The sequence below is a fragment of the Podarcis filfolensis genome (genome assembly GCF_964270895.1).
Source record: "Podarcis filfolensis genome assembly, chromosome: 2".
Classification (NCBI taxonomy): Eukaryota; Metazoa; Chordata; class Lepidosauria; order Squamata; family Lacertidae; genus Podarcis; species Podarcis filfolensis.
Window position 1 is genome coordinate 16,536,494 of NC_139605.1, and position 12,471 is coordinate 16,548,964.

A 12,471-nucleotide genomic window follows, 5' to 3' on the forward strand; every position below is an offset into this window, starting at 1 on the left:
GTCACAAACCGAGCATGCGCCTAGCTCGGTGGTTGACGGCGAGTACCGAACTCGGCACAATGGTCAACCATTGTGCTCATGCGCAGTGAAGAAGCTCTCTCGGGGGCCCTGGGTTCGTTCGGCGGGTTGTGGCGCAGTGTTTTATTGTGGGGAGCGTTGTGCGCGTGCGCGAGACTGGGCTGAACGGGGGGAAGGCCGCGTCATAGCAAAACGCGAATTTAAATAAATTTCCATTTTGTTTGTTTTTTTTGTCGTAGGCTTTTATATGTGAATAAATACCGGAGGCTGGTGGGGAATAAAAAAAATTAACCATGGGCCCAAAGCTGTCGATGCCCCAAGGGCACCACGTTCAAGGTCACCTTGAGGAAGGAGCGCTATGGCGCATGCGCAGCGAAACCTCTGGACTCCAAGATGGCGGCCTCCAGTTGTGCCATGCTGCTCAGCAGGAGCTTGGGCTGCTTGGTGGCTCGCACAGTGCTTAGGAGGCCTCTCTGGGCGCAGGTGAGGAGCCTTTTATGTTTCACCGGGGACCTCGCCTACAACTGGAAGTATTCGTTTTACTATGCGGGGATAGAGGCTTCCGCAGAAACAAAGTGGTTTCTCTTTGTGCTCGTACTAAATTCGGCTAATTCTGTTTCCTTCTCCTTACTTGCCCTTCTCTAATTCTGCATCGTTGTTTCTTTTACCTGACAAGAAACCTTGCGCGTTTTTAGGGCTTTAAATGACGGGGCTCTTCCTCTTCTTTCCGCTGCAGAAAGCGGGATGCCTGTATCCATGGTTACATCGCTGTGTTTATGTAGGCATTGTAAACCATCCATTTATCTATTCAGAAAAAAAAAAATCTTAAACTACTGTTTCTGTATTAAATGTCCGCTACGGCTTTGTAACTGAAATGGAATGCGGTTTTGGACTTGGGAAGCATGGATGTAAATTCTGTATTACAGGCTGTGATTCTTACTTTACAATGTTCCGGTCTTTGTCCGGAAGAGATTATAATCTAAAGTACCATATCAGAATATAATTAATTACCGGTAATTGGTGGTGCCCGCATGTTAGTGTGTTAATTCACCTTTATCCTTTGCTAAGAGCATGAGCCAGTTAATGACAAAACAGCACAATCGTATCTATGCTGTAATAGGAATTTTATGGTCTTAGATATATGGTAATGTTCATAACTGTACCAACCAAGCACATACATAGATCAGCACAGGAAGGCCAACCTGGAACCATTTTGATTCCTAAACTGACCAAATGTTTTCTCTGCAAGGTCAAAGTGGAAAAACCTCCCCATTGTCTTTTCCTTCACAAATCCTGTCTTAAGGGTGTTTGAATAAGGTGTGAGCCTGTGACATGGCCAGGAACTAAGTATTTATCATTACAGAAGACTGGCCAGGCTACTCAGGAAATCCAATCAAGTAACCTGCTAGACAGGAGATAAACAACAACAGGAGAAAAACAATATTAAAATTTCTGTGATATACGTATGATGTTTCTGGGGATGGTCTTGATCTACAGGATGGGAATTTCAAAAGTCTTTATAAGGCTCTGCACACCATTTTTCTGGGTCCTCCTTTCCTGCGTGTGAGGGGAGCACCCTGTTGCAACAGATCAATAAAGATCAGGCTTACTAGCTGCTTTGCTTCTCAATATTCTCTGGTTGGCCGCTGTTATTTTCTCCTACCAATAGGGAACCTATGTAAGGACTCTATATGGGCTCTTGGATACCCCATAAGGGAAAAGGGCAATTTTTTATTTACAACAATGCCTACTCAAATGAAAGCCTTGTTGAAGTCAATGGGGCTTACTCTCAAGTAAGGCAGGGTAAGAATTGCAGCCTGATTTAATTAATTGCTAAATTCATAGCCAGTTCTAGTCTCTTTTATATAGCTTTAATAGAGGACAAATTATTTATTAAATTTATTAGAGGATAAATAAGCTAAATCTATGTTAGCCTCTCCATGTTTCTTCATTTTATTTACGCAGAGAAAGCTCACCCTGCTGCTCTTCATCTGAAAAGCCCGCCCCATCCTTCCTACAGCCAATCAAAACAAGACATTCCCTCCCATAAGCTTTCAGTCTAAAAAGGAGAAGGGTGGGGGAGAAAGCAAAATATACCAATTCTTTAAAGTGTAACAATAGCTATTTCTAATAGGCTTGTTCATACATTACAGTGGACACAGGTGCAAGCTATCGCTGCACACATACAAGTGTGATACACTTGGTGATTTGTACAGCTCAACTATTGTGTACACTGCTTGATGGAGGAGAGAGAGCATGCAAGCTCACTTTCATTCTTTTAACTATGGTTAACAGACAGGAGAACTATGTCTTCTCTGTCCCATAATGGATATTGTGTGAAGCCAGGATCTCAGAATTCTTTGAATTCCATCATAACTACAGAATTCCCCATACTGACTGCATCTTAATTTCCCTATAGGAAAAGTGAAAACATGACTGCTACTTATTTTGCATAGTTTCGAGAAAGAATGAGAATACGGTAGTTTTATTGTCTTCTATTGTGTGCTGAATTGGCAGTGGAGATGGCAAATGGGGCCCTTAATTTCTGAACACTTCATTGAGGAATATAGCTTTTTGAACTTGCTGTGATGTAATAATAATAATAATAACAATTACTGTATTATTACTGTATTATTATTAATTTGTATGCCACCCACCTGACCGGGTTGCTCCAGCTACTCTTGGTGGCTTTCAACAAATTGTAAAACATCAAATATTAAAAACTTCCCTATACACGGTTTCTGCTTTTTTAAAAAAACAAACAAACCACTGTCACCATTCATATCGATATCTGCCTTTTTACACATGCCTTGCTTTGCTTCTGCCCTTTAGAATGTATCCAGCATTTCCGTCCTGCAGCCCGAGCGATTAACTTTCCGTATTTACAGCACAGAGGCCGGCGAAGCTGAACCCACAGAGCAAGCGGCTTCTGAGACAGAATCACGTTTTAAAGAGAAGCCGTGGGAGTACTTTGAGTCTGAAGGTATCTGGGGAATATAAGGACAGTAGCAGTGTGTGTGTGTGTGTGTGTGTGTGTGTGTGTGTGAAAGTGGTGGTGTGTCTTTGAAGAATAGGGCATGAACTGCAATGACATGCGACTGCAGATCTTTTTACATAGATAAAAGTGGATAATGCTGGGTTAGTCAGTGTGGTGCTTTCCAGATGTGGACTCCAACTTCCACCAGCCTTGGCCTGGATGGCCTGTGGATTAGGAAATTGTAGTCCACAACATCTGGAGGATGCCACATTGGCTCATGTTGGCATCTGTCTGTCTAGGGAGACAGTGGACGAGTGCACCTTTGTGAGTGAAGTCAAACCATTGCAGAGTTACAGCACCTGCTGTGGCCGTAGGGGCTGATACTGGAGAGACATGTTTTGTTGCAGCTGGGGCAGGTGAAGGTGTCTGGTTGTGCTGCTGCAGGTGTACCATGGCATTTCTTCTCTTTGTACTCATCCCAGTGGTTATTTCTCCTCTGGTCACTACTGCAGATACACAACCTGACTGTCTCCAGGCGCTGCAGTCGCCACATTGGCTACTCCTGGGATAATTCCCATGGCCAAGAATGTTGACCTCTGCCTGTATGTAGCAGTACAGTTACATACAGGAGCTGACCATTGGCCACTCTGTTTGGGGCTGATGGGCGTTGCAGCCCTGAAGGCGGTTTGGAGTTGGTGACAAGGGTAAGGGCCTTTTTAGCTGTGGCTCCCCACTTGTGGAATGCTCTCCCTGTTGTGGTCTGCCTGGCAACATCATTAACATTTCTTTGGCACCAGGTAAAAATGTCCGCTTCTCCCATGCACTGACAGATTAGGTTAATTCTTCTCTTGTTTGTTGATCAAATGTTCTATATTGCTAAAGTTTTCTGCCATTACCTGGTTTGTTTTATAGTGTTTGTGGTTTTTCCTGTAATATATTGTTATTTTGTGCTATTCCTTCATGTTTTAACTTTTAATAAGTCACCTAGAGGCTATTTTCTTACGTGACCAACAAGTTATAAACAAACAACAGCAACATCTAGAGGGTTATTAGGGCTGGAAGAATCTCCTACAGAAATGTGCTAGACCATGGGTCAGCATGGTCTTTCAGCAGGGGGCCTGTCCACTGTCCCTCAGACTTTGGGGGCCGGACTTTATTTTGAAAAAAAAATAAATATGAATGAATCCCTATGCCCCACAAAGAACCCAAAGGTGCATTTTAAATAAAAGGACACATTCTACTCTTGTAAAAACACGCTGATTCCCAGACTGTCTGTGGGACGGATTTAGAAAGCGAATGGGCCGGATCCGGCCCCTGGGCCTTAGTTTGCCTATCCATGTGCTAGACTTTACTTTTTTTTTTAACCCCACATACACCATTACGTACATGGAGTTCTTATAAGTGTGCCATGCCTTTCTCCCGTGGAACAGCATACAAATGGTTCTCAGAAGTGTTTTTTCCAGGCATGTTCCAAAGCAGGACCAGCATGCTTGCTCTGTGTGATTTCCCTTGTATCTGTTGGGAACATGCAGTCATTGGCTCTCTGCTTTGGGTTCGTGCGGCTATCTTGTTTGCCTCCTTCCAGCTACAGTTGTGCACTAAGCTCACTGGGTCAAGTTCAGTCACCGGCACCTTCACTTGCTGGGCTTGGAACATTCTCTACCTGAAGCTCTAGAGAGTTGTTGGCAGTATGACACCAGATGACCCATTGGCCTGATTCAGTATTAAGTAGTTTCTTCTGGCCATCTATGAATATTTACCAGATTCTCAGTAAAGAACGGTTAGCAAAGCCATAAAGTTTGCTTGGGGCACATAGCAGTAGCAATTGGGTGACTGCTAGATTTTAAAACTCACTGAACTCCCAGGATGCAGTTCTGTGCTGGTTTTATTTATATAGCAGTATCAGTGTTCATTGGGACGCAGGTGGTGCTGTGGTCTAAACCACAGAGCCTAGGACTTGCCGATTAGAAGGTTGGCGGTTCAAATCCCCGCGACGGGTTGAGCTCCCGTTGTTCGCTCCCTGCTCCTGCCCACCTAGCAGTTCAAAAGCATGTCAAAGTGCAAGCAGATAAATAGGTACCGCTCCAGCGGGAAGGTAAACGGCGTTTCCGTGTGCTGCTCTGGTTCACCAGAAGCGGCTTAGTCATGCTGGCCACATGACCTGGAAGCTGTACGCTGGCTCCCTCGGCCAATAAAGTGAGATGAGCGCAGCAACCCCAGAGACCGTCACGACTGGACCTAATGGTCAGGGGTCCTTTATCAGTGTTCATTATAGAGTGTTTCTTTCTCTCTCTCTCTCTCTCTCTCTGTGTGTGTGTGTGTGTGTGAGAGAGAGAGAGAGAGAGAGAGAGAGAGAGAGAGATATTAGGGTGTAAATTTAAACAGCAGAGGGAGGTAATGGGGTCAAGGCAAGAAAAAGTGAGGCAAGGGCAGTACTGGATGAAGAGGAGGTCAATGCGCTTAACAGCTACATAAGCTCCAGTTGATTTGGGAGTTAGAACTAAGCAGTTAAGTAAAAATCTTCATGAGAGGTTTTGAAGGAAGAAAGTGCTACATGGGGAGTTCAAAACACAAGGGGCAGCAGGGAAGAGGAGGAGCAGGAAACTTTGGGGCAACTGGGGGTGGTCAAGTTGGAGGAACAAATATCACTGGCAGGAACACAGTGGAGAAATAGCGGCTAAAGGATAGGGTGAGACAAATCTGCAGAGAGGCTCTGAGAACAGTTGCACACTAAGATGGGAATAAAATCTATTGAACCCAGTGGGACCTACATTTGAGAAGCCATGCATGGGCTTGTGCTCAAATGGAAAGAGACAAAGGGAGGCTTGTAGTCTCGGAGAGGGTGTGTTAAATAATTTTTCTTTTTTAATGGTTGTGGTTCATCACAACACCAACGTTCCTTTAACCACCATCTGTGATTTTGACAAACGGTGCAGTCGAAGGCATGACTTTCTCTGGGGTAAATTACATGGCTTAGTGGGGCTTGCCCACAAGTCGATAGAGCTGCAGCCCAAGTTTCTTAAACTACCATCACCTTTTCCTTCACAGTACAGTAAGCCTGTTGTTTCTTCTGGGGCACGCAGTGTGAAGTGGATGTGTACTTGAATCTGTAATAGTTGGGCTCAGAAGGATGAAAGCTTCTGCTGTGTTGTCCTTTCGGAGAGCCTTGACAAAATGCTGCTGCGATTGACTGGCATCGTTTTCTCTCTCTCTCCCGCTTTAGAATACATAGAAAGATATGGCAGCAATCCCGTCTGGTTCGGCTACCGGCGCAATCACAAGGGCCAGATTCCACCACAGAAGACCCGGAAGACTTGCATTGTGAGTGTGTTTCTTTCCCCCTTTTTTGTGATGTGTGCCAGGAAAACTAAGTTCCAAATGGATACTTTGCATGAGAGAGAGAGAGAGAGAGAGAGAGAGAGAGAGAGAGAGAGAGAGTGTGTGTGTATAGAGACAATACCGTCACTACTTTTTGGGCTGCCTATAGTATCCATTTTGTGGTGGAACCAATGATACTTTTATCAATACCAGCACCTCTTTTTTATATATATATGTAATGACATTCATTTGATACGTTTGTTCCTGCAGAGAGGAAAGCACATCTGTGGGAATCCCTGCCCTATCTGCAGAGACCAAAACCTCTTCTTGGATTATAGGGTAAGAGGAACCGAAATTTGTTTCTGAATTGAAATAACCTGCTTTTCAACTGAAAGTATCCAAAGCAGAGAACAAGACTTCTTAGAAATAGTATAAAAATTTGCTACATTTTGAAAAGGGGGCGGGGGGGGGATTGGTCGCCATGTTAATCAGAACAGTAGGGACTGGTAAGAGAGGTAAAAGTACAACCTTCAAGGCCCTCCAGCTTCCTTGCCTTGACATCTTAAGAGCCAATAAGGGAGGAATGAGGTTACTTTCCCTAGAGAGGACACTCTGTGGCTGCAGAGAAGGCCCCTGGCTCACGTCGCCACCACAGCATGTCACATGGCCCCAAATGGAAGAGCTATGTAGCTCTGTGGTCAAGCATCTACTTAGCATTTAGAAGGTCCTTGGTTTGATTCTTGTGTCCCTTCCGGCCCTACCTGGAGATTCCATCTGATGTCCTGTGGAACAGCTGCCAGTCAGTGTCAACAGGACTGAGCTTAAGATGGACCAATGGTCTAACTAACAGTATAAGGCAGCTTCATAGGGAACTGGCAGAAATAGCTTTAGTGCCTATGATCCCTTTTTTGAATTGTAACATGTAAAGTCTGATTATTCCTGCAGAATGTGAGGCTTCTGGAGCAGTTCATCAGCCCCCACACAGGCATCGCCTACCACCCGACGCACACAGGTGAGCCACCCTTTGCCCTTCATACCCCCCATTCCACTTAATTCTACATCCCTGTTGTTGTCTACCTTGTTGAGGTTTCTGGCACTGGAAGGAAGTGAGAACTCTATACCAGAGAGGCTCTTCTCAGCCTCCAAATTCTTTCCCATTGTACTAGAACTTGTGGTCACTCACTAAAACTGGTTAACAGTGGATTTAGGGCAGACCCCCTAAAAAAACAACTGTTTCACGCAATACATATTTTTTAGGGAATTCACTGCAGCCAGATGACCACAAATTTAGACGGCTTTAAAAAGGGGTTAGTCAAATACATGGAATATATATCTATTAGGCTTCATTAGCCATGATCCTAGTCCATTGCCTATTTATTGCACCTTTCTTTCAAAAGACTCATGGTTGTCTTCTCCCTCTCCAAGGCCATCCATGGAGCTTTGTGCCTGAATTGGGATTTGACCCTGGGTCTTCTGAGTGCAACAGTAATCATTATTAATTTTGGCCCTGTTAGGCCAAACACCACAGAGCGACTAGACTGGACTGGACTGAAATAGTTGACAGCACTAGAAAAATTCTAGCTTTCTCCCATCTTCTCCACATATTAACCAACTGGTTCCTGCACTCATCATCTGAGGCCTTTCTTTGTGTGCCCCCTCTACAAGAGTTCTGGAGGGTGGCAACACAAAAATGGGCCTTTTCTGCAGTGGCTCCTTGTTTGTGGAATGCCCTCCTCAGGGAGGCTCGCCTGGCACCTTCACTACATTTTGCGCCAGGCAAAAATGTTTCTCTATAACCAGGCCTTTGGCTGAATAAACATTCTAAGACCTTTTAAATGTGCTGGGGGGTATTTTATTATGCATTTTGCGTACTTATTTTGTATTTTTATGTTGTGAACCACCCTGAGATCATCGGAAGAAAGGCGGTACAGTGGTACCTCGGGTTACATACGCTTCAGGCTACAGACTCTGCTAACCCAGAAATATTACCTCAGGTTAAGAACTTTGCTTTAGGATGAGAACAGAAATCGTGCAGCGGCAGCAGCAGGAGGCCCCATTAGCTAAAGTGGTGCTTCAGGTTAAGAACAGTTTCAGATTAAGAACAGACCTCTGGAACGAATTAAGTTCTTAACCCGAGGTACCACTGTATACACCACTTGCTTCGAGACCTGTTTGTGGGCTTTCTGAAAAAGCTGGAGGAAACAGGATGCTGGAGTAAATGAGCTTTGGTCTGAGCCAACAGGGCTCTTTTATGTTTTTTTTAAAAAAAATATTTTTCTAGGTGCCTCTCAGAGTAGCCTGTCGGCCAGAAGCATAGTTTTGCTGCACAACCTGACCTTCTTGAGATTGGTCATGCTGTGTGGCCAGGTTTTAGGGAAAGGATGATAGTTGGGTGGGAGGGTACGTGCCTTGCAATACAAGTTCCCAGGGTTAATCCCTGGCATTAACAAGCAAACAAGGCAGCAGGTGATCTGCCTAACATGCTGGTGAGCCAGCCACTGCCAATCACAGGAGGCAGCACTGGCTAGACTGTCAGGTAGTTTGACTCGGAATAAGGCAGCTTCCTAGAATTCCTAGAAACATGAGCCTTCTCATTTTCCTGTGGAAAGGCCTGCTCATGCCCAAACTCTATAACTTTCCAGCTCTTTTGTGACATCAGCTTCATGATTACTCATGAAAAGGTTCACTACCAGACCCATTTGGTTTGGAGAATCGACTCCATGAGTAGAGAAGTTGGCCAGTCCAGGTTCTAAGGTATAAGAAGTGTTGGATTTCTGTTATGCCACTGTGCAGTTTTTGGAGTCACAAGACTCTGTTTACATTCCAGACTGTTGGAAGTCTGACGGGAGACGGGTGTTGATGTTACTGGTTTCCTGTTTCTTTGTACCAGTTGGTTCTCTGACTTCACAGAGAGCAGATGTATATTCTTTTCTGTCCTGCGTAGTTAGAAATAAAACGTAGTGCTGTAGCATATATTTCTCGTCCTTCTGCTGCTGTTTGTATACTCTGCGGAATGGGAACGTGCCTGAAGCCCCGTCAAAGGCTTAGGTCGTTAATCACCTTCGGAGGAGATTCTGAAGACTTGACCGGAGGAGTAGCTCGGTCGAACGGAGTTCCAACAGATAGACTCTCCATCCCTAAGTGCAAACAAGTTTTTATTTGCATACGACTGCAGTCTCTGCTGCACTTTGAAATGTTTGCCTCCTTCCGTCGCAGGTATCTGTATGAAGAAGTATCAGCAACTGACCAAAGCTATTCAGATGGCTCGGGACAGTGGTGAGTGGCATGAAGCTGAGCAAAGGAGGGGAAGAGAGTTGGGTTGAAGCTGGAGGGGGGGTGCCTGCAGGGCTGTGTGTGGGATAATGCAGCCCCACCCGTAATCCATATCAGCAGTGGGAGATTCTGCAGACCAGCAACAGGGAGATATTGTGGGTGTGGGAGGGGGCGTCGTTCCATCTTCTTTGGAGATAGCAAGAAGCTGTCTTTCTGACATGTTTACTCCTCCACCCCCTCCCTCAGGCCTTTTATCCTCTAGCGTCCCCTTCGTCACTTTCCACGAGGACTACAGCAACCGGCATCCAGCTGTCACCAAGACCCCTCCGTCCCCAGCCCTGCAGAACAAGACAGCGTGGTATGAGTGGTATGACTGGCAGCAGCCCCCGGAGAAGGAGATTCAGCGGATGAGGAGGATTTACAAGGACTACCTGAAAGAGGAGAGCAGTCCCCCGTGAGTTAGGCAGGTGGCACTGGGTGAAACACTCCCTAGTGGTTGTAGAATTGGTCCTTGAAAATATTTTGAACATCCAGTTTGGATGGATAGATCTTGGCTGCCTTCTGTTTGCTCATCTACCCATGTGTCAATAAAGTCAAAGACCTTATCCGTGACTTTGGTCGTTAATTCCGCCCCGCCCCGCCCCCCCATCAATATCTGACTGCGGTGTGGGGTAGGGGGAGAAGCAAAAGCAAAGGTTGGGTACTGGGCAACCATAAACTCCAAACTCACCCTTCCAGTGAGCAGATATTGTGTTTATTCTGTGATGGGAATTTTGAGGTCTTAGATACACGTTTAATGTTCATAAGTGTACCAACCAAGCACGTACATAGATCAGCACAGGAAGACCGACGTGAAACCATTTTGATTCCCAAACTGAGCAAATGTTTTCTCTGCAAGGTCAAAGGAAAATGGAAAAGTCTCCCCATTGTCTTTTCCTTCACAAATCCTGTCTTAAGGGCACATTTAAGATATGAATAGGGTGTGAGCCTGTGACCTGGCCCAGGAACTAAGTATTTATCATTACAAAAGACTGGCCAGGCTCCCCAGGCAATCCAATCAAGTAAGCAGGGTATCCAATCAAGTAACCTGCCAGACAGGAGATAAACAACATTCAAATTTCTGTTTTAGACTGCCTTTTCTGTGATGTAGGTATGATGTATCTGGGGTGGTGGTCTTGGGTTACACCCCTTCTGTGATGCATGTATGGAGGGGTGATCTTGAGCTCCGGGGCAGGGAATTTAAAATGTCTATATTGCGCTCCGGGAGCACCCTGTTGCAACAAATCAATAAAGATCAGGCTTACTAGCTGCTTTGCTTCTCAATATTCTCTGGTTGGCCTCTGTTATTTTCTCTTACCAATAGGGAACCTATGTAAGGACTCTATATGGGCTCTTGGATACCCCATAAGGGGAAAAGGGCAGATTTTTGTTTACAACAATACGCATAACCTTCACTAAATGAACCCATGCTTGGAGCACACTTTTAGTTGAAAGGTATTCAGACTGAGACACAGAGTTCTGGTTGACCTAGCTAGCTTATCTAGGTGGAGAAACAAAGAAGCCATGCTTGCCCCTTTGTTCTCAGAAGGCGTATCCAAGATGTTCTCTTGGCTCAAGGTCCAGAGAAAGAATGTGAAGAGGAGCGGGAAGCTATAAAGAGGATGCAGCCTGAGACTTGCCAGTCTGAACATGAAAGAGAGAGAGAAGTCAGCATGGTGATGAAAGTACAGGGATAGTCTGGGAAGCTGGAGGCTCATTACTCCTTGAACCCATGCCACCCCCTCTCAGCCAGCTGAGTGGCACCCAAATTTCCAACAAGTATTTGAGGCCAGTCTATTGTTTAGTGTGGCTGATGGGAGTTGGCAGCACGACTGCAAAACAGCTGCAATCTTCTTTCTGGGAATCTACGTGTTCCCTTGCTCACTCTGAACCATGGGAACTGGATCAGAACGTCACAGTTCTAAAACCTTTTATTCCTTCGCTACAGTTATTACTATTACTATTTATTATCTTTTATTAAATTTTTCAAATTAGACATCTTTTATTATACCATGCATTCATTGACTTCCCTACCTCCCCTTCCAAGGTTCATTTAACTTATCCACCACTCCTGCATATTTTAATATAGCCATCTAATTTAATTTTCCTATCTTACATCAGTTCAAAATGTTATTCTGTTGAATTACTTTAATTCTGCCAGCGTCTTTTAAGTGTACACAATTATTTTCAGTATACTCAACAACAAAATTCCACTCTTTAAATACCTGGTCGTCTTGTTCTCTTATTCTACTCATTAGGCCTGCTAATTCTGCATATTCTTACCTTAAATTGCCAATCTTCCTTACTAGGGACCTCTCTCACTTTCCATTGTGAGATCCGAGCCGTTGTTGTTGCATACATGAATAAGTTCTTCTGATTCCTAGGAACCTCTGAACGATTCCTAACTTGGGGGGAGGGGGGAGTTGTTTTAAACCTATTTTTATCTCCTATATCATTTCCCAATATACCGTACTTGAACTTTTTTACATGTCTACCACATATGGGGAAAAGTTCCTTCTACTTTGCATTTCCAGCATTCTATTTATAACATGTGGGGAAAGCTGTTTCTTTAGCACGCTACTCACAGAAACCATGTAAGGAAAATTGAATTTGATATGAGAAGGGTGGGGAGAGAAAGGGAACCCATTTGACACCCAAGCTGTGCTACAAAACTAACATCTGGAAGAACCAAACTAGTGTGCCGTCACTTTTCAGCAGCTTCACTCTCATAACCTGTGCTGACACTGGTATTCCCTCCCCTATCATTACCGCCCTCTCACAGATGAATCCATGCAGTTGCAACCATAATACACAGCAGTTAAAAAAAACCAACCTGGTGCCCCATC

The 12,471-nt window shown here is 44.8% G+C and overlaps 1 protein-coding gene across 1 annotated transcript; it reads left to right on the forward strand.

Moving 5' to 3' along the window:
* The first annotated feature begins 115 nt into the window (after window positions 1–115).
* MRPS18B (mitochondrial ribosomal protein S18B) lies at window positions 116–10,191 on the forward strand. Its single transcript, XM_083602442.1, has 7 exons — window positions 116–501; window positions 2,851–3,001; window positions 6,219–6,316; window positions 6,584–6,652; window positions 7,259–7,325; window positions 9,530–9,589; window positions 9,833–10,191. The coding sequence occupies exons 1-7, from the start codon at window positions 412–414 to the stop codon at window positions 10,042–10,044; spliced, it is 747 nt and encodes a 248-aa protein (XP_083458568.1). The 5' UTR covers window positions 116–411; the 3' UTR covers window positions 10,045–10,191.
* The last annotated feature ends 2,280 nt before the right edge of the window (window positions 10,192–12,471 follow it).

Bases quoted from the DNA above. Each gene is read 5' to 3' on its own strand.
- MRPS18B (XM_083602442.1), top strand. From the start codon at position 412: ATGGCGGCCTCCAGTTGTGCCATGCTGCTCAGCAGGAGCTTGGGCTGC. The intron at 7,326-9,529 runs GTGAGCCACCCT...CTTCCGTCGCAG, and splicing joins CTACCACCCGACGCACACAG to GTATCTGTATGAAGAAGTAT. The intron at 9,590-9,832 runs GTGAGTGGCATG...CCCCTCCCTCAG, and splicing joins TCAGATGGCTCGGGACAGTG to GCCTTTTATCCTCTAGCGTC.